We start from the raw sequence: 24,052 nt of genomic DNA on the forward strand, positions 1-24,052 counted from the left end.
CATGTTTGTGCGTATCAAGTGTATCGATTCCTTGAATCTTGGTTGTCTGTGGGTGTACACCATTAAGTACCATGCGTATGGTTCTATTAAACTACCTTTTCATGGCCCTTATATCAATTTGTTGTGAATAATGCCTTCGAAAATGGGGGACTTAATGAAGAAGTTTATATATATCTTCCCCTAGCCATGTATGGTAAGGAGATGTGAGGGAAGGTATGTAGATTGTAGAAGTTTCTTTGTGGTCTCAAACAATCCCCATGGGCTTGGTTTGAGAGGGTTCTGAAGTGCACTTGTTGGCATTGGTTATATACAGACTCAGTTAGATAACGCCCTCTTTATGAAGATGAGAGATGCCTTGGTGACTATTCTTGTAGTCTATGTTATGATACTGTGGTGACAAGTGATGATGTAAAGGAGATTGGGAACCTTAAAAAATTTCTTAGTTTTGAACTTGAAATTAAAGATCTTGTGGAGCTATGTTACTTCTTGGGCATTGAATATGCAAGATCCAAGTATGGTATCTTTGTGTGTTAGAGAAAGTGTATGCTTGATTTGTTGACAGAAAGGAGAAACTTGATGCTAAACTTACTGCCACCCTCATTAACTTTAAATCATAAGTTGTCTGGTTTGGATGGTGAGTTTCTTTCTTTTCTTTTATTTTTTTTTTGTTTTTGATCAATAACTCTGAAAAGATTTCATTAATTAGAAAACTTTAGGATACAACAAGAAGTTGTGAAAGAAGCCAGCTTTGGTAAGCTGACCCAGAACAGAATTACAAATGTGCCCAAAACATGTGTTCTTTGAACCCCTTGCTTTCCTAAGCTATCTGCCAAACTGTTGGCAGATCTCCTAACCCATCCCACCTGGATTGACATGTTCCTTGACATCCATTTTAAGTCTTCAGAATTCATTCTTCAACTGCCATATCACCCTTTCCCCTTTCTGCAACAATTTTATCACAGTTTTCAAGTCTCCCTCGATGATCAGTCTGTTAATACCCAACTCTTTAGCCTTCTCAACCCCGTATGCTGCAGCTAGAAACACTGCCCTTGCCACATCACCCTACTCCATAGGACCGGAGTACAGAGCAATAATGTTTCCAATTTCATCTTTAATGCCCCCCCCCCCCAATGCCTGAAGGGCCTAGATTACCCACACAACTCCCATCAAAGTTCAGATTCTTCCAGCCATCTGTTGGAGGAGACCATGCCTCAAAAACCTTGTCTCATAGATGAGGAGGCAGCAACTAGTCCTCAAAACCCTAAAAAAGTCTTCGACCTTAAAAGTTGAAAACAACTTCAAGCTTTTTACCAAATGTGCTACCCTCAATGTTATTGTTTCAACTAATGCTTTCTTACATTTTTCTTTTCCTTCAAATATTCTTGCATTTCTTTCCTCCCAAACAGTCCAAAGTAGTGCTGCTCTAGTACACCTCCATAGAGTCCTACCCTTCCCAAACATTACAAATTTCCAAAGCCACACCTCCTCATAATATCAATCAATAAGTTCCAATCCACCAAATCGTAAGCTTTTTCCAAATCTAGTTTGATAGCCACTCCTTTCCTCTTTAATCTCTTTTGAGCCTCCACACATTCATTGGCAATTAAGATTTGATCAATAATCAGTCTATCTTGTAAATACTGGTGACTAGACTTATTGGTCTGAAATCCCCTGAATGCTTGGGATTATTCTTCTTTGGGATTAGTGCTAAAATGTAGAGTTCATACCCGGACTTATCACCCCTCTTCTATAGAATTCATTGAACACTCTAAGCAGATCTCCTTTAATTATGTCCCAACAGTCTTGATAGAATGCCATTGTGAAAACGTTGGGTCCTGGTGCTTTTGATTTGTTCATAGAGAAGACCACTTCCGTAATCTCTCCCTCTTCAAACCTTTTTTCCAAAACTTGGACTTAAGTCTTTGTCTCCCCCAATGTCTTCCAATCAATGCCTTCAATCCTCCACCTCTCAACTAGGGGTCTTCTATAAATGCTCTGAGAATGCTTTAGCTGTCTCACCTTGGTCCGTGATCTCATTTTCCCTCACCAATAAAGAAGTAAACATGCTCTTCCTTTGCAACGGCATGGAAAAATTATGTATTTCCATCACCTTCTTTGATCCATCTATCTCTTGATTTTCTCTTCCAGCATATTTCCTCCCTCAATAAAGTCTCCCCTAGCTCTTTCTTCAAATACCATCTTAACTCCCCATCACCTTCACCTAAAGTTCCTTCTACCTCTTTTTTATCAATTGCCTCAACCTGAGAAATCAAATCAGCTTTCTTCTCCTCCAATCTTCCAAACTTCTCCCTATTCCACTCCTTGATCTCCTTTTTCAACAATTGGAGTTTCTTTAGGAACTTTTGGCCCCGAAACTAACTGCTCCCAATGGGTACAAGAGAACTATATGGTAATGACTTGGTTGTGCAATTCCATGTTGCCCCATATAAGTAAAAACGTTTTATGGGCTAACACAACTAAGGAAATTTGGGATGGAGTTGCAAAAACCTGTTCACAAAATGAGAATGTTGCTAGAGCTTACCAGTTGAGGAACCAAGTAATTGCTACCAGACAGGGAGATAAGTCTATTGCTATTTATTTTTCAGCCCTCAAAACCTTATGGCATGAGAGATAGATCATTTGGAGACTGTGGTTTGGGAAAGTAGCAAGGATGCAACAACATACCAGAAACTGTTAAAGAAGAATAGGGTTTTTGAGTTTCTAGTTGGACTTAACCCCGAGTATGACATTCCACGACAGCATATTCTTTCTAGAGACAGTGTAACTCTCTCTCAGGCATATGCCTTTGTGTCAAGAGAGGAGAGTAGGAGGAATGTGATGATGAGGAACCCAGACCTTGAGCAGTCTACTATGGTTAGCACAGTGAAACCGAAGTAGAGTGGAGATAGGGATGGAAATGAACTTAGAAAAGAAGATAAGAAGGATCTGATTTGTGACTACTATAAGAAGCCTAAGCATACTAGATGTTAGACAGTGTATGCCCTTAGCTCCAATCAGATTGATGTACATTATGACATTTATTGTAAATGAATAAAGTACATATTTGATTCATGTTATAGTGGTGTGTTTCTATGTAATACCCTTAAACTGGACACTTATGAGACTCATGTTAGTTTAGAATGTTCACAGCCGTTGGATAAGTCCGAGGAGATTTATCCTGCTAAGGTTGACACTGAGGTGCCACCAAGTGTTGGGGTGGCCTGTCTCAGCTGCCAGGGTGAGACCTGAGGTACATGTAGTGTAGGTTTACTTGAAACCCTGAACTGAACCAGATTTCCAGTATTGCCTTGGACCTTGGTGATTAGTGGGCAAAACTGGAAAATTACACCTGACCCCTACACTCAATTATGATACTGCACTAGGTGTCAGATTGGGCTGTCTTTGATATGCCAATCAGTGAGATCCTTAGAAGGGGTCAAAACCTGGGTATGTTGGGATAGTCCGAGAATTCATCTGAGTGGGTGATCATAGTGACAGGATCAGCACCTTTGTCGGACAAAGGCAATGATCGGGGATGCACTCTCTCTGATGGAAACCAAGACTGTCAGCAGCCAATTTCAATCGTTGAAATTTGTTTTGCAAAATATATTTATATACGGATATACATATATATATTGCGGTTTCAAAATGTTTGCAAAAGGTTTTAATTCCCGGGATCCATGTGAATAGAGAGTGCAACACTGTTCCTTACAGCTAAGGGAGAGGTCCTCTCTTGTCGGGCAGTGTTTGATCATTATGGGCTAAGAGGTTAAGTGTAAGACCATTGAAGGTAATACCTGATGGGCTAATCTTGCATCTGCCCACAGTCCCTGGGTTTTTATAAGGTGGCTTGGCCCAGGGACCAATTAGTGTAAGTGTTAGGCCCATTAGGAGCTCATGTAATGAGCTTCAGGGGGTTCACTGTCTTTTCAGTGAATTCGGTCAGGCCTTGTAACAGAGGTTGGACTGAACCCATGTGGCTGATGTGTAGATCAATGTTTAGGTCCCACGCCATACAAAGAAGACCAACTGGGCAGTAGTTTGGAAGGTTAATGAGCACATAGACTTATTGGGCCTAAAGCCCATTTTGAACTGGTTTAGTTAGACTAATTAAAGACAGGGCAGATCTGGAATTGGATCAGCAGATAGGATAGGGAGTTATCCACTCAGAGAGTCTAGATCTGAATTTGGATCTGGAAACCTCTTAATGAGGTTAGGAGAGAGCTGATCTAATCTGCAGATAAGATAAGGATCTGTCCTTATCACTTAAAGAGAGTCCAGATTCAAATAAGGATTTGAATCAGGAAACTCCTAATGGGATTAGGAGTTGATCTCTTTAAGTCTATAAAAGGCGGAGGGGGCGAACCATTCAGCCCATCCCCAACATCCAGAGATCAGATCTCATATCACACAGAGAGAAGATAGCAACAGTGTGACTGCGCCATCTTCTCCCTGCGTTCTCCTCCAGTTGCCACCTACTGCCAGTTCGATCTCCAGTTTTGTAGGAGCGATCAAGAATAGTTCTTGATATCAGTCTTTGGAGAAAGGCTGATCTGAAGTCGTGCTCACAGCCTCCATCGAATTCTTGCTGAAGGATTCGGTTCTTGGGAAGAACACTGGTGATTCTGCTCCACCCTACACTGTGTCATCTTCAGTGGGAGCAGTCTTTGGAGACTTCTTTGGGCGTGAACACCTTCATTGGAGGATGTTGTTTCTTCGTATCAAGTATATCCCTCTCCTGTTTTGGTTCAAATCTGGTTCGGTTCTTGGTTCAAGATTGATCCTTGAAAAATGCAGTTTTTCTAAAACAGGAAATGTGATTCCCAGATGGGAGAGAGAGAAATTTTTGAAATTTTGCCCAACCTACCTATAGGGTTGGCCATCCATATGATGGATCTCTCATCCCTTCACTAGAGATACCTGTTGAAAGCTTCACCCTCACCTTATGTCGAGCTGACTTAGAAACAAGAAGGAAAATGTGAATATGGCAGTAACTGGTGACTTATCAAGACCACCTACTACAGCTTCCCTAGAGTTTGTTGTAGTAGCTGCAGTGAGGGCCGAACTGGAGAGATATGGGTAGTTACCAAATCAGAGAGATACAGTCAGCCCTAACCCATTATTAGGTGGGTAACAAGGTACATGTAGATCAAGATGTGGACATTCTACTTCTTTGCACAAATAGGTAGTTCACTTGCCACTACAAACTATGTTTCCACTACAGGTAAGGAGGGACCCCCTTAGATTATAGATTCAACAGCCTCAGAGCATATGACCAACATTTCCACCTGTTTCGACTAGTGCTACAGTAGTCCAAACCAGGAAGAGAAGAAGAAGAAGAAGAAGGGTCTGTTGAAATCTGATGGATTACCCATACGGTCGACCCCCTTAATCTATATTAGACTCTAATAATCTTTACAAAGACAAAAATGCCCTTACTTAAGTGTGGGGCAGAGTGACTCTAATAACACTACCACATAAGCAAGCTACTTAACTAACATAAGAAGACTAAACTCCCCCTATTCGGCACACTTTAACACTCCCCCTCAAGATGGAGAATATATGTCATATAATCCCAGCTTGTTACATAGATAGTTCACTTTCCCTGAGATTGGAGCTTTTGTAAACAAATCTGCCCACTGGTCATTCGAGCCCACGTGTTTTGTATTTATCTCTCCAGCAAGAACCTTCTCTCTCACAAAGTGGCAATCAACCTCTATGTGCTTTGTTCTCTCATGAAAGATAGGATTGGATGAGATATGGAGTGCAGCTTGGTTGTCACAGTACAATCTCATAGGTTTATCCATGTGAAACCCAATTTCTTGTAGGAGATTCCTCAACTACACTAATTCACAGGTAGTGTGAGCCATGGCCCTATATTCGGCTTCAGCACTGCTTCTGGCCACAACCATCTACTTTTTACTCTTCCATGTCACAAGATTTCCTCCAAGAAATGTGCAATAGCCTGTAGTAGATCTTCTGTCATTCACTGAGCCTGCCCAGTCTACATTTGTATACCCAACTACTTCAAGTTTTCCCCCTGGTTTATACAATAGCCCATAGCCTGGAGCTCCTTTTAGATACTTCACAATTCTAAGGATTGCATCCCAGTGAGGTATACGAGGGTTCTACATGAATTGGCTCACCACACTGACTGCAAAGGAGATGTCGGGTCTCGTGATAGTCAGATAGTTCAGCTTTCCCACTAGTCATCTATACCTTCCAGGATCTTCAAATATGTCTCATGTATCACTACTCAACTTAACATTTGGTTCCATAGGGGTCTTAGCCGGTTTTGCACCTAACAGTCCTCTTTCTTCCAATAGATCAAGGACATATTTCCTTTGGCACAGATATACACCTTGTTTTGACTTGGCAACTTCTATTCCCAGTAAATACTTTAATGTTCCAAGGTCTTTTGTTTGAAAATTATTTTGCAAAAATACATTTAGTTTGCCAATCCCAAATTTATCACTACCAGTGATGACAATATCATCCACATAGACCACTAATAAAATCTTCCCAGCTTCTGAGTCATAGCTGAACATTGAGTGATCAACCTGGCATTGCTTCATTCCAAAACTCTTCACCACTTCGTTGATCTTCCCAAACCAAGCACATGGAGATTGCTTTAACCATAAATTGCCTTCTTCAGTTTGCACACCTCACCAACCTCCCCCTGAGCAACAAACCCAGGTGGTTGCTCCATATATACCTCCTCCACCAGATCACCATGGAGGAAGGCATTCTTTATGTCAAGTTGAAAGAGAGGCCAATCATACATAACTACCAAGGAAATTAGTACACGAACAGAACCAATTTTAGCCACCGGAGAGAATGTCTCCATGTAATCCACTCCATACAACTGTGAGTAACCTTTAGCAACAAGTCTGGCCTTCAGACGCTCCACACTACCATCTGGCAAGTATTTCACAGTATACACCCATTTACAGCCCACAGCATGCTTACCAGGTGGGAGAGTAGTAAGTTCCCATGTTTGAGTATGTTGAAGAGCAGAAAGTTCTTCCTCCATTGCCCGCCGCCATCCAGGTGAACTAAGAGCTTCTTGAACATTGTTATGTATGGAAATAGAGGACAAAAGTGAAACAAACTGGCAATGTGAGGTAGAAAGACGAGATAATGAAACAAAATTGGAAATGGGATGGAGGGTAGAACTGTGTTTACCTTTCCATAAGGCAATGGGTAGGTCAAGGTCTGAAGATTCAGCAATAGGAGCCATGAGAGGATCCGCAAATGAGGTAGAAGCCGAAGGAGGTGCCGGTGTCGTTCGACTTGTATACACTTGTCGGATCGATGGTCGTTCAGTGGTGACCTGCACTGGATGAGGTGATGAGTCTACTCCAACAACAGCCTCTGGAACTGGATCACCAACTGGAAGAGGAAGAGGAGGTAAGGGTGAAGACAAGGGTGCTTCATGATTGGAGAAGAAGGGTACAGACTCAAATAAGGTGACATCAAGGCAGACATAGCACTTTCAGTTAATGAGATTATAACACTTGTACCCTTTTTGAGTCCGAGAGTAGCCAAGGAAGACACATTTAATTGAGCGTGCATCTAGCTTGTCTATTCCAGGACTCAGATTGTGAACAAGGCACACACAACCAAAGACACGAGGAGTTAATGGAAACAAAGATAAAGTGGGAAACAAGATAGAGAAGGGGGGCCGACCATGAAGAATAAAAGAGGGCATCCGATTAATGAGAAAACATGCAGTGAGTACAGCATCACTCCAAAACCGTTTAGGAACATTCATGTGGTGAAGCATAGACCAAACAGTTTCAAGAAGCTGACGATTCTTCCGTTCAGCCACCCCATCTTGTTGAGGGGTGAAAGCACGTGAGGTCTGATGAATAATGCCATGTTGTTCTAAATACTGTTGAAATGAAGTAAGAAAGTATTCAAGACCATTATCTGAACGGAGAACTTTGATTGGAACAGCAAATTGTGTGCGTATTTCAGCATGGAATTTTTGAAAAATGGAAAATAATTCACTTCTTTCTTTCATTAAGTAAATCCATGTCATTCTTGAACAATCATCAATAAAGGAGACAAAATACTTGTATCCATTATAAGACTCTATTTTGATTGGACCCCAAACATCTAAATGAACCAAAGAAAAATGACTCAACATACGACTCTCAACTCTTGGACTGAAGGACACACGACGGTGTTTACCAAACTGACATGACTCACATTGTAAAACTAACAACTGACTCAATGACGGAACCAACATCTTGAGAACCTTGAGAGATGGATGTCTCAGTCGGCAATGCCATTGTAGAGGAGTAAGGGAAGTCTGAAGTGCAATTGAAGATCCACCACCGTCAAGGTAATACAATCCACCAGCTTGCCCCCCACCAATCTTCTTCCCCGTCTTGAGATCCTGAAAAACACAAGTGGAAGGAAAGAAGGTAACAGAATAGTTAAGAGCTTTGGTTATTTTACTAACAGATATAAGATTGAATGGAAACTTAGGTACATATAAAACAGATGATAAGGGGACAAAAGCCATGTCAACATTACCAACACCACAGATGGGAGATGAGAACCCATTGGCAAGTGTAACAGTTTGTGATATGGAGGTCTCTGAAAGAGAAGAGAACACCTGGAGTCCAGGTCATATGATCTGAGGCTCTAGATTCAATAATCCAGGAAGGAGCTTTAGATGACATGTAAGCAATACCTGATTGTGCAAGTGTGGCAGTGGTATGTTGTGAAGTAGTTTGAAGGAATTGTTCATACTCATCACACATTACACTCACCTTCCCAGAAGTAGATGTAGATGTGGGAGGAGTTCGGTCTGCCAGTTTACTGTCACTGATATCAACCTTGCCTGCTACAGCATGATTAGCCCATTTAGAGGGAGGACCATGTAGGTCATAACAGAAATCCATTGTGTGTCCTTCCCTACCACAATGAGTACATTTCCTTGTAGAGTTATTTTTCCCTCTGCCACGGCCACCCCGACCAATCATGGAATTGCCACGACCTCCTCTGGGAGCACGACCGCCCCCTCTTGTACTATGCCCACCTCCTCTAGCTGTCACAAGTGTTGATCTATCAGACTATGTGGGGTTCTCAATCTGTCCCAAAGAAATTCTACGAAGCCTTGAGAATACTTCCTCAAGTGTAGGAAGAGTAGAGCCCCCCAATATTTGGGCTCTAACTGGTTCATATTCCGACTTCAGCCCCACTAAAAATCTTGTAACATCTAGTTGTTCCCTTTGTTGTTGCTGAACTTTAATATCTGGAGTGAAGGGATGATAGACATTGAGTTCAATCCTTATATTCTTCATGCAGGCATAGTACTCTTCTAGTGTTTTGGTTCGTTGTTGTAAATCAAAGTACTCTGATAAAGCTGATATACTCTTGTTGTGTTATCTTGCCCAGAATATAGTTTCTTAGCATGCTCCCATATATCCTTAGCCGTATCAAGGAACATGAAGTTGGCACTAATTTTGGGCTCCATACTATTCCATAGCCAAGTCATGATTTGAGCATCTTCTTGTTCCCAATCATCTAACCCTAGAGAGTCAACCGGTGGCTTCTCATCTCTTATATGCTTTACTTTCTTCTTTGCTGAGAAAAATTTCCACTGATTTAGTCCATGGAACATAGTTCTCCCCATTCAGCTTAACTGAGGTCATTTGTACCCTTAGGTAGTCGGGGGAAATTACCACACTAGGTTTCTGATCATTGTACCCATCTCCTATTGCTGCCATTGTACTCTTTCACAGTTGCCTCTAACCTTACTTCTCAGCTACAAGCTAATTGATGTTGTTCACAATTTGATTCTTCAGCACCTATTGCAACCCCTAAACACAACAGTGGGAGCACACACTTGTTCTTATTCACACTACTGCTGACTTCATACACCTACAACCCACATAAGCATCAATTTAGCACTCACAAATCACAAGTAGTTCCTCTTACAACCACTCAATAAAAAAAAAATTGTGCACCACAAGCACCATAACACGGTCAAATTTGCTACACCCAGTTCAGACTTGTTTAACACACTTAAGAGGGCATTACACAACCACAGAGCTCGGTAAGGTCACTGCATTCCACCTTACACCACTCGGCCACTTACAGCAGCCCTAACACCACTCAACAACTCACAGCAGCCCTACACCATTCAGCTACTACACACAGCCCTTTCTAGGGCAACAATGAACCTACCTCTCTAGGTTCCAATCAATACTAACAGCTTCTCGTAGGGTTTCTACCTAGAAATATCAATAACACTAGAAGAAGAGATAACTGACCTTCCTTTGAGAATATCAACCAACCATTCACTGCTGAAGTCACTTTCCTTGCTGAAGAAGGTTATGCGCAGCAGAGAGAGACGAGTTGTGATGTTTCTGACCTAGGGCGAACCAGTTCTCTCCATTGACTGACCAGAAACGAAGGAGAAGAGTAACGAACACTGTTGAGGTGCTTCACCAACTGAGGTAGGTCAGGAGCATGGCTCTGATACCATGTTTCGACTGGTGCTACAGTAGTCCAAACCAGGAAGAGAAGAAGAAGAAGGGTCTGTCGAAATCTGATGGATTACCCATACAGTCGACCCCCTTAATCTATATTAGACTCTAATAATCTTTACAAAGACAAAAATGCCCTTACTTAAGTGTGGGGCAGAGTGACTCTAATAACACTACCACATAAGCAAGCTACTTAACAAACATAAGAAGACTAAACTACCCCTATTCGGCACACTTTAACACCACCATTTTCTCCTCATATCACCTCTGCTTTGGCAGAGATAGAATTTCCACAACTGATAGGTCACATGTTCCCATTGTTGGAAAGGGTCTGTCAAGATAACCGATACCATTTCCCTACCCTCTGTGCTCCATGCTCCTAGACTGAGTACTAACATTTTATCTATTAGTAGTTTGACAAAGAATTTGAATTGTTTAGCAATTTTATCTCCTAGTCATTGTGTTTTGTAGGATCTGGAATCAAAGAGGACGATCGGGAGTGGTCGTGAGGTGAATGGAATCTACCTTCTTAATGCGCTTTCTAGTCATCAGAGTCATCATGTCAGCAGGTGTATTGAGTCAGAGTCAGTGGGTCAGGTTATGCTTTGGCATAATTGGTTAGGGCATTTGTGTTTTACTTCTTTGTGTCTCTTATTTCTGAAGTTGTTTGAGTCTATTAATTTGTCCAGTTTAGAGTGTGAAGGTTGTCAACTTGGAAAACATTGTATATATTTCTTTAAAGCTAGTAACAAAAGATGCTCTTCTACTTTTGATATTGTTCATACTAATGTATAGGGGCCATATCATATTCCTTCTACGGCTGGCTATTGGTATTTCCTTCTGTTGGTGGATGATTATTCTCGATATTCTTGGCTATATTTGATGAGGTGCCATCTTTGGTTCGACAGTTTCACCAGATGATGCTAACGCAGTTTGGGTTACGAGTGAAAGTGTTTAGGTCAGGCAATGCCAAGGAATATTTTGGGAAAAAAAACCTAGCATCATACCTATCAGAGCATGGAGTAATCCATCAAAGCAACTATTCATACGCTTCACAGCAAAATGATGTAGTAGAAAGGAAGAACAGACACATTGTGGAAGTTGCAAGAAGCATTGATGATGACCTTTACTATTCCAGTTCGTTTTTGGGGTGATGCAGTTCTTACAGCGGTTTTCTTGATTAATTGGGTGCCTTCTCATATTCTTGGATATAGCACCCCGTTCAGCCTTCTTTTTCCTAAGGGGGAGATGTTCCATATTCCTCTAAGGGTGTTTGGTTGTGTATGCTTTGTCCATGTTCTTGGTCCTCACTGCTTGAAACTTGATCCTAAGGCAAAGAAGTGTGTCTTCCTTGGGTATGTAGGAAACTGGAAGGGGTATTGTTGTTATGACCCAGTCTCTCGAAGTCGGTATGTTACTATGGATGTCACCTTTTTTTAGTCCACACCTTTCTTCCCAAGGGGTTCTTCTCAGGGGGAGTGTTTTGGGAAGGAAGTGAGCAATCTATTACCACTTCCGGTTCCAGCCCCTTTGTTCACTCCAGTGTCCGGCCCTCTTATTTCACCTACTTTACCACCTCCCTTGCGTCTTGTTTCTTAGTGTTTTACACGACAGCGTCTTCAACTGCATAGGGAGGTTGATTCCACAGCAGAAGAACCCACATCACTTCCTATCGACTCCTTGGAGACTCCAAGTTCGACCGACACTGATCCAAGTATTTCCCTTGCTTCCTCTAATGGTTTAATTCCTATTGATACTAACCCCATTGTAGATGACATTGACCTTCCTATTGCACTCAAAAAAGGGAAGAGAAAGTGTACTACTCATCGCATCTCACACTCTCTCTCCTACAATGGACTATCTCCTTGCTATCAAGCCTTCCTTTCCTCCCTCAACTCCGTGTCTATACCCAAGGGTGTTAGTGAAGCTCTCTCCAAACCTGAGGGGAAGACAGTTATGCATGAGAAAATGAAAACTTTGATTAAGAATCAGACATGGGAGATTGTGAATCTACTAGAAGGCAAGGAGACAGTTGGATGCAGATGGGTTTATATAGTGAAATACAAGGTGGATGGGAGTCTAGAAAGGTATAAGGCAAGGCTGGTTGCAAAAGGGTATACTCAAACTTATGGCATAGATTACTTAGAAACTTTTGCACCAGTGGCAAAGATGAGCTCAGTCCAGATTCTTCTCTCACTAGCAGCTACATACTCTTGGCCACTCTTCCAACATGATGTGAAAAATGCTTTTCTCAATGGGGACTTGCAAGAAGAAGTGTATATGGATCTTCCAATTGGTTTCTACGATGATGTGGAAAAGGGAAAGGTATGTAGGTTGAAGAAGTCTCTATATGGTTTGAAACAATCACCCAAAGCTTGGTTTGACAGGTTTAGAAGAGCCTTGGTTGTTTTTGGCTATACTCAGACTCAATCAGATCATACTCTGTTTGTAAAGAGGAGGGGGTCCCTGGTGTCAGTTTTGATAGTGTAGTATAGTGTAGTATATGTTCTGGATCTACCATAGAATAAATGCTTCAGAAGATGAACTAGTGAAGGATGTTGGGAGATATCAGAGATTAGTGGGGCAGTTGCTATACTTATGTATGACACGACAAGATATCAGAGATTAAGAATCAGACATGCATGCCCCACGAGTTCAACATTGGGAGGCGGTTGACAGTATACTTTCTTATTTGAAGGGACCCCAGGTAGAGGCATATTGTTTACTGACCATGGACAGTTGAAGCTAGAGGCTTACACAGATGCTGATTCGGCAAGGTGTCTAGACGATAAGAGATCTACATCAGGAGTTTGCACTCTTGTTGGAGGTAATCTAGTTTCATGGAAGAGTAAGAAACAAACAGTTGTGGCAAGGTCAAGTGCAGAAGCTGAATACAGAGCCATGACACATGGTGATTTAGAGCTCCTCTGGATCCGTTCCTTGTTAGGAGAGATTGGGATTGAGGCAGAAGAACCTATGATGCTATACTGTGACAATCAAGCAGCAATTAACATTGCCCACAACCCAGTTCAGCATGATAGGATGAAGCATATTGAAGTGGACAGACATTTTATAAGAGAAAGGTTGACTTCAGGGGAAGTTTGCTTGCCCTATGTTGCATCTAATTTGCAGCTTGCTGATGTTCTTACAAAAGGTGTTGCAAGAAACAAGCTGGAGCATGATCTACGTAAGTTGGGAATGTGTGGCATTTATTCCCAACTTGAGGGGGAGTGTTGAGTTATTGGGCCGACTTTATTTATTTTTTATTTATATAATTCAGTTTAGAAGTTATTGGGCCTTAGGCCCATTAGTTTATGTTAAGTGGTTCTTTTTAGCTTCTTATAAGTAGTCGACCTACTAAGGGCATACTTGTACTTGTAACTTGTACATTATTTTTATGAGTATAATTAAAAGGAAGGGGGCGGCCAGATTTAATTCTTTTGGCTTCCTCTCATTCTCTTCTATTTCTTCTTTTCTTTTCAAGCAAAAACTTTTCTCTTCTTTCTTCTTTTCATAAAGTTTATATCAAAACAGATATCAGAGCTTTTCTACTCTAATCAAGCGGCAGACTGGTTGACACATGCAGCTTTCAGTGGGCTCAATGTAAATACTAATGAGCTGCCTTTGTTGCTTGCTTGCTTTTGTTTGCTTCTGTGATGCCGGGGGACATGCTGCCCCATCTTGTGTAGTCCCTTTCTGTTAAAAGAAAAAACAGATCTCAAATTCTTATTGAATTGAATTTGGATATACCCCTACCCAGATTTGATCCCATCCATTTGTAGCCCCATAAATTATTCTAAGCTATCCTAAAATTGCCTTTTAATGTTTCCTTCTAAATCCAATTGACGTGCATAAGCATTAACTATGTTAACGATTTCCTCACCTAAAACAAGTCTAATTAACATTATTCTATCTCCAACTTCTTTAACATTACTGTTTCTTTTTTTAAATCCTTATCTACATATTGCTACTCCATTTTCTATTATTTACTTCTCTCATGTACCATAGTTTATGTTGTCAGTTGTTTATGTTTATGTATTGTTTATGTTTATGTATTCAGGTTTAGTACCATAAGGGTACTGTTGTAATTTCCTCTTTGATTACATTGTTCGGCTGTACTAGTATAAATAATAATAGATCATTCTTTCGCCCCCTAAGTTCAATAGGGGCTTTCAGTCCTCTCGGCACTCCTCTCCTCTCTCCCTCTCTTCTCTTCTCTTATCTCTCACTTGCTCTCGCTCTTGCTCAGCATGGTATCAGAGCAAGTCGTCCAGGCCTGAAGGGTGGTGTCAAGCAAACAGTAGCAGATAGTCTTTTCATCTCTCAAGGCTGTATCCATCGAACTGCTAATCAGTTGTATTCAGTTCGACCCAGAAGTTGTAGAGACTTTTCATCTTCCAGCCCAAAAGTGGTATTCATTGTCGATTCGACTGTAGAGAGGTTATCATTTGAGGTTCGTAGAGGGAGTTTTTTGGCTTACAGAGAGGCTATCATCTGAAGTTAAAAGAGGTACTGTTCATTTACTGTTCGGCTGCCCTACGGATTGGTTGTTTATTGATTGACTGTTCAGCCGATTGATGGACTATTGAGGGACTGTTTTTTTTATCAAAGTAGTTGTATTCAACTTTGTTTTGTAGTCCTTTACCCCTTCGATGGACTGTTGATGTCCTAAAACAGATTTTTGTATTGATCTCAATGATTGACTGTTCGGCTACCAGACCTACCGATTAGGGGTGTGGTGATCTTCACCTGTTTTTTCTATTCTGTTGGAGGGTCATATGACATCTATACAACTGTAGGTCATACAGACCTGATTGTGTACTGCAACTGCAGTGTTCTTTTCTTGGATTCCTACAAGACCGTAGGTTATACAGCTGTAGGTCATACAGACCTGATTGTGTACTGCAACTGCAGTGTTCTCTTCTTGGATTCCTACAAGACCGTAGGTTATACAGACCTGTTCCATAGGTCAGAAGGACCTGTTTCTATAATAGCCGTGTACGGAAGTACTCCTTTGGTTGCTGTTTTTTTAAACCAGGAATCATGAGTAGTGAAGATTCAGCCTCATCTGGAGTTTCCTCAATGCCGAATGGAATGGGTGGGGGTGACCTATCCTTTCCTATGGCTGTTGTCCCTCTTGATGGTTTACATCACTACAAGAGGGAAGATAGGCTACATTAATGGGAGGATAAAAGAACCATCCTCCGGGAGTGCTGAATATGATAGATGGAATCAGGAGAACAGTATTGTTATGTCCTAGCTCTTGGTTTCCATGCAACATCAAATCAGGAAGAATTTCATGTGGGCTAAAACTGTGAATGAAATTTGGGAAGCAAAGTCTACATATTCAGAATTGAGACACTATGCCAAAATTTATCAACTACAGGCAGCATCTTCTACTTGTAGACAGGGGGAGAGGTGTTTATCAGTCTATTTTTCTAACTTAACATCTGCCTGGAGGAGTTGGATCACTACCAGAGTGTGGATTGGAAGTGTGATGACGATGCTAAGAAGTACAAACAGATTGTCTCCCAGCAAAGGGTGTTTGCATTCTTACATGGTCTGAATCCTATGTATGAATCTATCAGAGTTCAGATTCTCAGCTCTAAGGATCTCCCTTCTGTTCAGGAAGTCTATGCTCTTGTACAATCGGAAGAAAGCAGGAGAAATTTGATGAACAGCCCTGGTGGGGATGTTGTTGTGTTAGTTGCAAAAGGGGGTGTATCTACTGGTGGGGGATCTTCTTCCCGGAAAGGAGATCTCCAGAAAAAAACAGAAGATAAGGAAAAATTGTGGTGCACTCATTGCCAGAAACCCCGACACACCAAAGATATCTGTTGGGATCTTCATGGGAAACCAAAATGGGCTCAAGATCTGACTATGAAGCATAGTTCAGAGGTGAATAAGAAGTACGGGCAGCAAAATACAAAGAAACATCACATGGCCAACATGGCTACCCGGGAGCATCAGCCTACCATTTCTACTGTGACTCAGACACATCTCACTGGACCTGACCCAAGGGAGGACATTACGAATTCCTTCCGTGACCATTTAAAGCTCTATGGTAGAGCAATTCGTCAGATGGATACTCCTCTCTCAACCTCATTTGCATCTATGTCAGGTAATCCTGCCACTGCTTTCCATGTTGCTTCTCACATCCATGACTCTCCATGGATCATTGATTCTGGAGCATCAAAACATATGACTGGTACGTCTTCTTACTTTCAAACCTATCACCCTCTTTCTGGAAGAGACAAGGTGAGACTAGCCGATGGATCATACTCTTCCATAGCTGGTCAAGGAACTATCTCTCTTCCTCTTGGCCTTACCCTCTCTGATGTTCTTCATGTTCCAAACTTTCCCATTAATTTATTCTCTGTTAGTAGTGTTACTAATTCCTTGAATTGCTCAGTGACTTTTTTCCCTTCTCATTGTGTGATTCAGGATCTGGCCTCGAGGAGGACGATTGGTAGGGGTCGTATGGCTGATGGGCTTTACATGCTGGAGAATAATGTTGGTCTTCATGTTACAGAGTCTATGAGTCAGTCCTGTAAGAAAAAAGTCTATTTATGGCATTGTCGTCTTGGTCATTTGTCTTTTGAGTCTTTGAAAGTTGTATTCCCAGAACTGTTTAAGTCAATGTCTGTCTCTGACTTTTCTTGTCAAACGTGTCAGTTGAGTAAACATTGTAGAACTCATTTTCTTCAAAGACATAGTAAATCTGAATCTCCATTTCACATTGTTCATTCTGATGTGTGGGGCCCTATTACTTTACCATCTGAGAGTGGCTACAAGTATTTCATTACCCTCATTGATGATTATTCTAGATTTACGTGGGTATACCCGATGCGAACCAGGGAAGAAGTACCAAAAATCATTCAAGATTTCCAGCGGATGGTCTTCACTCAATTTCAAACTGAAATCCAAATTTTCCAATCAGATAATGCAAAAGAATTTTTTCATAGTGACCTCACGGAATTTTTTGCTTCGCATGGTTCCCTTCACCGTAGCTCTTGTGCCCGCACACCACAACAAAATGGTGTGGCCGAACGGAAGAACCGACATCTCCTTGAAGTGGCTCAAGGTTTACTACTTCATATGAATGTTCCCAAACGGTTTTGGCTTGAAGTTGTTCTTTGTTCCACTTACCTTATAAACTGTATGCCCTCTCGTCGGTTAGAGTACAAAGCCCCACATCAACTTCTCTTTCCTAAGGCTCCCCTTCTTTCTATTCCTCCTCGTGTCTTTGGTTGTTGGTGTTTTGTCTAAAATTTGTCTCCCACCCGTGGGAAATTGGACTCTCGTGCTATACCTTGCATATTTCTTGGTTACTCTTTCACTCAAAAGGGCTACCGTGTTTTTGATCCTGTTTCTCGTAAATTCTGTCTCCATGGATGTTTCTTTCTTTGAAGATGAACATTTCTATCCCGTTTCTCCTCGGGGGGAGTGTAGACATGAGGAGAAACTAGTTCAGCTTCCCTCTCTCCCTGACCCTCCACTTTTTCGTGTTTTTTCTCGTCTTCACAAAGGCCAGCCAAATCCAAGAGTTGTAGAGAATCCGGAAGCTGTAACTCCAGTGCCACCAGACTCCTCGAGGGAGGATCATTCTCACTCAAGTATTTTAGCTCCCAATGATGTCCTTGAATCTATTGAAAACGATTCCTCTACTGCTAATGATCTTGACCGTCCTATTGCTCACAGGAAGGGTGTTAGATTGTGCACCACAAAACATCCCATTTCCAACTTTGTCTCCTATGAGAACATTTCACCCTCATTCTGTGCCTTCCTTACCTCTATTGACAGTGTCTCTATCCCTAAAAATGTGGCAGAAGCTCTTTCAGTTCCTGAATGGACAAATGCCATGAGGGAAGAAGTTAATGCCCTTCACAAAAATGGCACATGGGAACTTGATCTTCCCAAGGGAAAGGTTCCAGTTGGATGTAAATGGGTGTTCACAGTCAAGCATAGGCTGATGGAACAGTGGAAAGGTATAAAGCTCGCTTAGTGGCAAAGGGATTCACTCAAGTGTATGGAGTTGATTATGCTGAAACTTTTGCCCCCGTCACCAAGATGAATTCCATTAGAATCCTTTTCTCTCTTGCAGCCAATCTGGATTGGGTTTTACACCAACTGGACATCAAGAATGCATTCTTGAATGGTGACCTTGAAGAGGAAGTGTACATGATTCAACCTCCTGGGTTTCTAGCACAAGGCAATGAAAAGAAAGTGTGCAAGTTGAAGAAGTCCTTATACGGGCTGAAACAATCACCAAGAGCTTGGTTCAGTAGATTCCATGTGGCAGTTCAGCAGAAAGGATACAGGCAATGTCAATCAGATCACACACTAAGAAGGTAAAATTGCTGCTCTAATTGTTTATGTGGATGGCATAATTGTTACTGGTGATTGGGAGGATGAAATTCAGAAATTGAAACTTTTCCTTGCAACTCAGTTTGAAGTGAAGGATCTAGGACCCGCCAGATACTTCCTTGGAATTGAAGTTGCCCGATCAAAGAAGGGTATCTTCATTTCTCAAAGGAAATACGTTCTAGATTTACTTCAGGACACTGGAAAGATGGGGGTGAAGCCAGTTGACTCTCCCATTGACCCCAACCATAAATTAGGTGACAACAGTGGTGAATCACTTAAGGATGTGACTCGCCCAGACATTGCATATGTTGTTGGTGTTCTCAATCAATTCATGCATGCTCCTAGGTCTTCTCATCTTGAAGCAGCAGAGAGAATCCTCCGATATTTGAAGAAGTATCCGGGTACTGGTTTGTTGTTTCAAAAGCACGGACATTTGAAAGTTGAAGTTTATACAGATGCAGATTGGGCTGGATCCCAAAGTGACAGAAAGTCTAATAGTGGCTACTGCACATTTATAGGAGGGAACCTTGTTACATGGAGAAGTAAAAAGCAAAATGTGGTAGCTAGTTCCAGTGCTAAAGCTGAATATCGTGCTATGGCCCACAAGGTTGCTGAAGGCATGTGGATAAAGAATTTGTTGGGGGAGTTGGGTTTCCCAGTGACCAAATCTATAACTCTATTTTGTGATAACAAAGCAGTTATAAGCATTGCTGCCAATCCGGTGTTACATGATAGAACAAAACACATCGAACTTGACAAGCATTTTATCAGAGAGAAAGTTATCACAGGCGAAGTGTGTACCCCCTATGTCACTTCTGAGAACCAGCTTGCAGACATCTTTACAAAGAGTTTAAACCTTTCCAGACATCATGATCTTTGTGACAAGCTGGGCATGATTGATATCTATGCTCCAACTTGAGGGGGAGTGTTGTCAGTTGTTTATGTTTATGTATTGTTTATGTTTATGTATTCAGGTTTAGTACCATAAGGGTACTGTTGTAATTTCCTCTTTGATTACATTGTTCGGCTGTACTAGTATAAATAATAATAGATCATTCTTTCGCCCCCTAAGTTCAATAGGGGCTTTCAGTCCTCTCGGCACTCCTCTCTTCTCTCCAATTGTCTCTCACTTGCTCTCGCTCTTGCTCAACAGTTTATAACCATCAATTTCCTGGACTGACTTGTTTACCCACCATTGTCAAAAAATATGTTGGAACCCTTGCCTATTTCTCACCACAACCAAACATTGTTGTGACACATTGCTTTTGGAGAACATCATAACATTCCCTTTTCCATTTCTCACCACACCAGGGTTAAGGTGTAGCACATCACTTCCAAAGAATGCCTTAGCATGAGCATGAAAAGACAACTCGTGATCCGTGTTCATGAGAATTTGGCAAAGTTTTAATGCTGGCAACCAACTTGACACAACTTTCCTCCTTTAGGAAAAACGGGTCCAGAATTTGACCAGAAGATGGTTCAAATGGTTTGACCATCCAGGTCAATGGTGGATTGAAACATTGCTTGGGACTAGCAGTGAAGACAAGCTCACACTGTAGGAATCAAAATTTTAGTCAATGCCAAGTAGGGCCTGTAAACCAACAGCATGATATTCAGTTCCAATTTTCTGTTGTTTTGTGTCTCTCTCTATAATAGATATACATCTTATATCAGCTTAAAATCCTTATCACTACCTTCGTTGCAGGCAAATAGCGAATCATTTGTGGTAAGAACTCTGGACAGGAAAACACTTTGGGAAATGCAGACCCCACAGGTTATTGATGAAGAGCACTTTAAGCTCCTCTTGGTTTTTGGTCTAACTAAAATTGTACACTTTCGTAAGTTTTTTAAAGTTACTTATCAGATGTCTTATGCAGGTCATAATGCCTTCATTGCTTAGAGAAGGTTTTGAGCTTGTCAACAAGTATGTTATCTTCATCCCATTGATTCAATTTTGTGATATTGAACCTATTTAAATCAATCATGAAAGGGATAAAAAGTCTATGAAGTGTCATGAACTTACATTGACAATAATGTTCACTTACAACCACCAAGTTTGAGAAGTTGTGACCCATGTTTCAATCAACAGACTGAGATGATTTCATTCTTTGAATTCATATATATTGATCTACATTAGCATGTTATCCTTTGGTTAGATCTTAATAAAAATGAAGTCTCGAAAGAGAAAATTGCTTTTGACATTTTTCTTATGTACTGTGTTAAAAGAGAGGATTGTCTCTTCTTTTTAAATGTAAAAATATCTGTTCACATGCATTGTTTTCTTTTCATCCATGCCACCATATAAAAAGAATTTTCACCAAAGGCATCTATACAACAGCATATTTTATCCCACATCCATATCATGAAACACAACTTATACCTTCTGCCATGCACTGTACTTCTAATCCTAATTTATGTGGAGCAAAGCGTAGTCTCAGCAACCTCAGCAAAAATAAAGATTTCTGATAAGCCTTATAATGGAAGGGTAAGTTTATTTTTGTTAAAAAAGAAAAGAGTAATGGACCCTCCCCCTCCCCCCTAATTCTACATATTTGTCTATCTCCACCATCCTCCACTATATTGCCTTTTGTGCACTCACTTACACATATTATGTTGTCCTAGATGCATAACTTGCTTTTTCTTACCATGATGTAGGCACTAAAATCCACCAATCACAACCTTAAGTGAGAAATTTTTATCCGTTTTCATGTAAAGGTGCAACAAATTCATATACCAGGTTCGGTTTTTCACTAGTGATAATAAATATTAGAAGAGTGGATTTTGTCTAAAAGGAAACCTAGTTTAGAGAATTCCTTTACATGAGATGAGGAAGTTGTGTAGGTTTATCCATTTGTTTCCTGTCAAGCTGAACAATGCGTTGAAAAAAAGTGTAACAAGAATTTATGCTTTTCTACAGAAAAGGACTTGAAGTCACTGATGATGTTTCTATTGTTGAGCACCTTAAACATCCTGTATACATCACTGAAGGATCCTACACAAACATCAAGGTAGTGGAATATCCTATTCTTGTTTTGTCATATTTGTGAATAGGGGTGGCAATTTTTCACCCAACCCACCCAGCGTCTAACCTGCCCATTTTCTTGGCGGGTTGGAAATGGGTTTGATCACCCATTGGGTCAATTTAAATGGATTGGGTTGGGTTGGGTTGTGAATAACCATTGGGTTAACCACTGAAGATATAAGTATTAATTTCTTGCCATTTTTTTAATTTTCATCTGAATGAAATAATTTATAATTAATGCATTAATTCTTTATTAATTATTGACTAAAATTAGTTTTGTCTCAAATCAACACACTTCACCCAAATCGACATAAATGCAAATCAACTTGACCCGAGTCCGGACCAGCTCAACTTGGTCTAATTATGAACAGACCCGATTGCCTCGGTTCAGTTCGTTTGGGGTGGTCAGTCAGCCCGAACCTGACCCAACCCAGGATATGCCAATCTGGGCCAACCCGAATCCGAAACGGGTCAGGTGGGATGAGCCCGGACCCTAAATCCGCTTGCTTGCTTTGCCTGGTTTGAATTGTCCAGGCTGGCTAATATCTATACAACCCAACCCGATTCCGGGTCGGTCCAATTTACTTTTCTTGACCCGCTTTGGGCCAGTCGGTTCAGTCCCAAATCCGTGCATAAACCTGATATGGGCCAGTCCAAGTCAATCCGTCATTGATTGAACCGGTCTAGTCTGGTCCGACCGGACTGATCTAGATCTAAACGGTTCAACCACTCTTGATGTAATTAGCTCAAAGACAATCCAATTAGATAGTTCAAGTTGGTTTGATCGATTTGAACCTGTGGTTCGGTCAAATCCGAAACCCGAACATAGTCAAATGGCTTCGCTGCTTGTGTAAAAATAACATGCATATAATGTGATTTGAACCTTCACTTGTGTAAATAGTAATTACTATTACCACCAAGCTATGACCAATTTATTTGTCAAGAGGGAGTTAGTTTTTTGTTTTAAGTACATAAATATAAGATTAATGGGTTTGAGCGGGTTAGATTGGGTTAAAGCGGGTTTGGGTTGAATCCAACCCATTTAATTTTTTATAACTGGGTCATTAATGGGTTGGTGGGTTAGATGAATTGGATTGAAGCTCAATCCAAACCAAACCCAACCCAATACGCCCAATTGCCACCGCTAGTTGTGAAGATTTACCACTGTCGCTTGGTTCTGTTCAATTGGTATAACAGAAAGTTGCATATTCTTATTTGGTCATATGTTCTGATCATGCCATGAAAAGTTGCACATTATGCATCGTGCTCTTTGACAGGGAAACTATTTCATGTTTAATTTTTATTTTTTTCTTATGTTTTAACCATAACAAATTTAATTAAATTTCTCTTTTTAATGGTTGCAGGTTACAACTCCAGATGATTTACTACTTGCTGAGAGGATATTAAGCATCAATTCAGGAGAACTCAAGTGAAAGGTCATTACCTAATGTTGTTCCTGGTTCTCAAAGGTCTTGGAAGGGGTGGACCGGATGTGGACCTAGCATTTGGCATTTTTTGCATAAAGCGCCTGCTCTCATACACAAACCCACAAAATCACACTTATCAGCCCAAAATTTTACCATTGTACCAAGCAATGACCTTTCTTTAAACGCAAAAGTAAATATTATTGTTCTTGATCCCTCTTTAAGGGATTCTTGATAAAAGGGAAAGACCTTTCTCCTCTCCCCCCTCTCAACGTTTTCAAAAGAGAAAAATGAAATTCCTATGACATAAAATTCACCTGCCATTCAGAAAAGAAATTCTATTGAGTTAATTAATTGTATTCAGTTAATTTTTCACTAAGTGTAGTTTCTCGGGAATTTGGATTAGCTGAACGCTTTAACTGTGTACCTGGCTGTGGAATATATGGTAATACTTCACACCAGTGGCAGTAATAAAATACATGGGGCCTATAACCATTCAACCTCTTTAGTGTAGAGTGTTATTATTGGCTCCACAGCCTACTGATAGAGTTATAAAATGGACCATGTTGGATTGGCATGGCATGGCCTGTTTATGGCCTGTACAAAGTGTGGGTCAGGTCGTGCCAGTTTGTGGGCCGTTTTGGGCCGTGCCTCCCTCACCTGAGATATTTAGGGGGGTTGGCCCGAGACGGCCCATAGTCCGAAGCCTGTGTGGACCTGTGCTGTGTCGTGCC

General features: G+C 41.0%; 1 protein-coding gene across 3 annotated transcripts in view; it reads left to right on the forward strand.

Moving 5' to 3' along the window:
• Positions 1-23,697, forward strand: part of ISPD (Nucleotide-diphospho-sugar transferases superfamily protein) — a 127,533-nt gene extending 103,836 nt beyond the window's left edge. The window contains exons 9-13 of one of the 3 annotated variants that reach the window (XR_016099324.1): positions 20,578-20,646; positions 20,750-20,796; positions 21,528-21,609; positions 21,790-21,880; positions 23,259-23,697. Coding sequence is in view for 2 of the 3 variants with exons in the window: in XM_088945149.1 (XP_088801275.1) it covers positions 20,578-20,646; positions 20,750-20,796; positions 21,790-21,880; positions 23,259-23,327 (276 nt within the window). In the remaining variant the exon portion in view is untranslated. The remainder of the gene's footprint in view (positions 1-20,577; positions 20,647-20,749; positions 20,797-21,527; positions 21,610-21,789; positions 21,881-23,258) is intronic. The other 2 variants (XM_088945149.1, XM_088945150.1) reach the window with 2 other exon arrangements.
• The last annotated feature ends 355 nt before the right edge of the window (positions 23,698-24,052 follow it).

The sequence above is a fragment of the Nelumbo lutea genome, chromosome 5, assembly GCF_056320005.1.
Source record: "Nelumbo lutea isolate HS-2025 chromosome 5, American lotus-T2T, whole genome shotgun sequence".
Classification (NCBI taxonomy): domain Eukaryota; kingdom Viridiplantae; phylum Streptophyta; class Magnoliopsida; order Proteales; family Nelumbonaceae; genus Nelumbo; species Nelumbo lutea.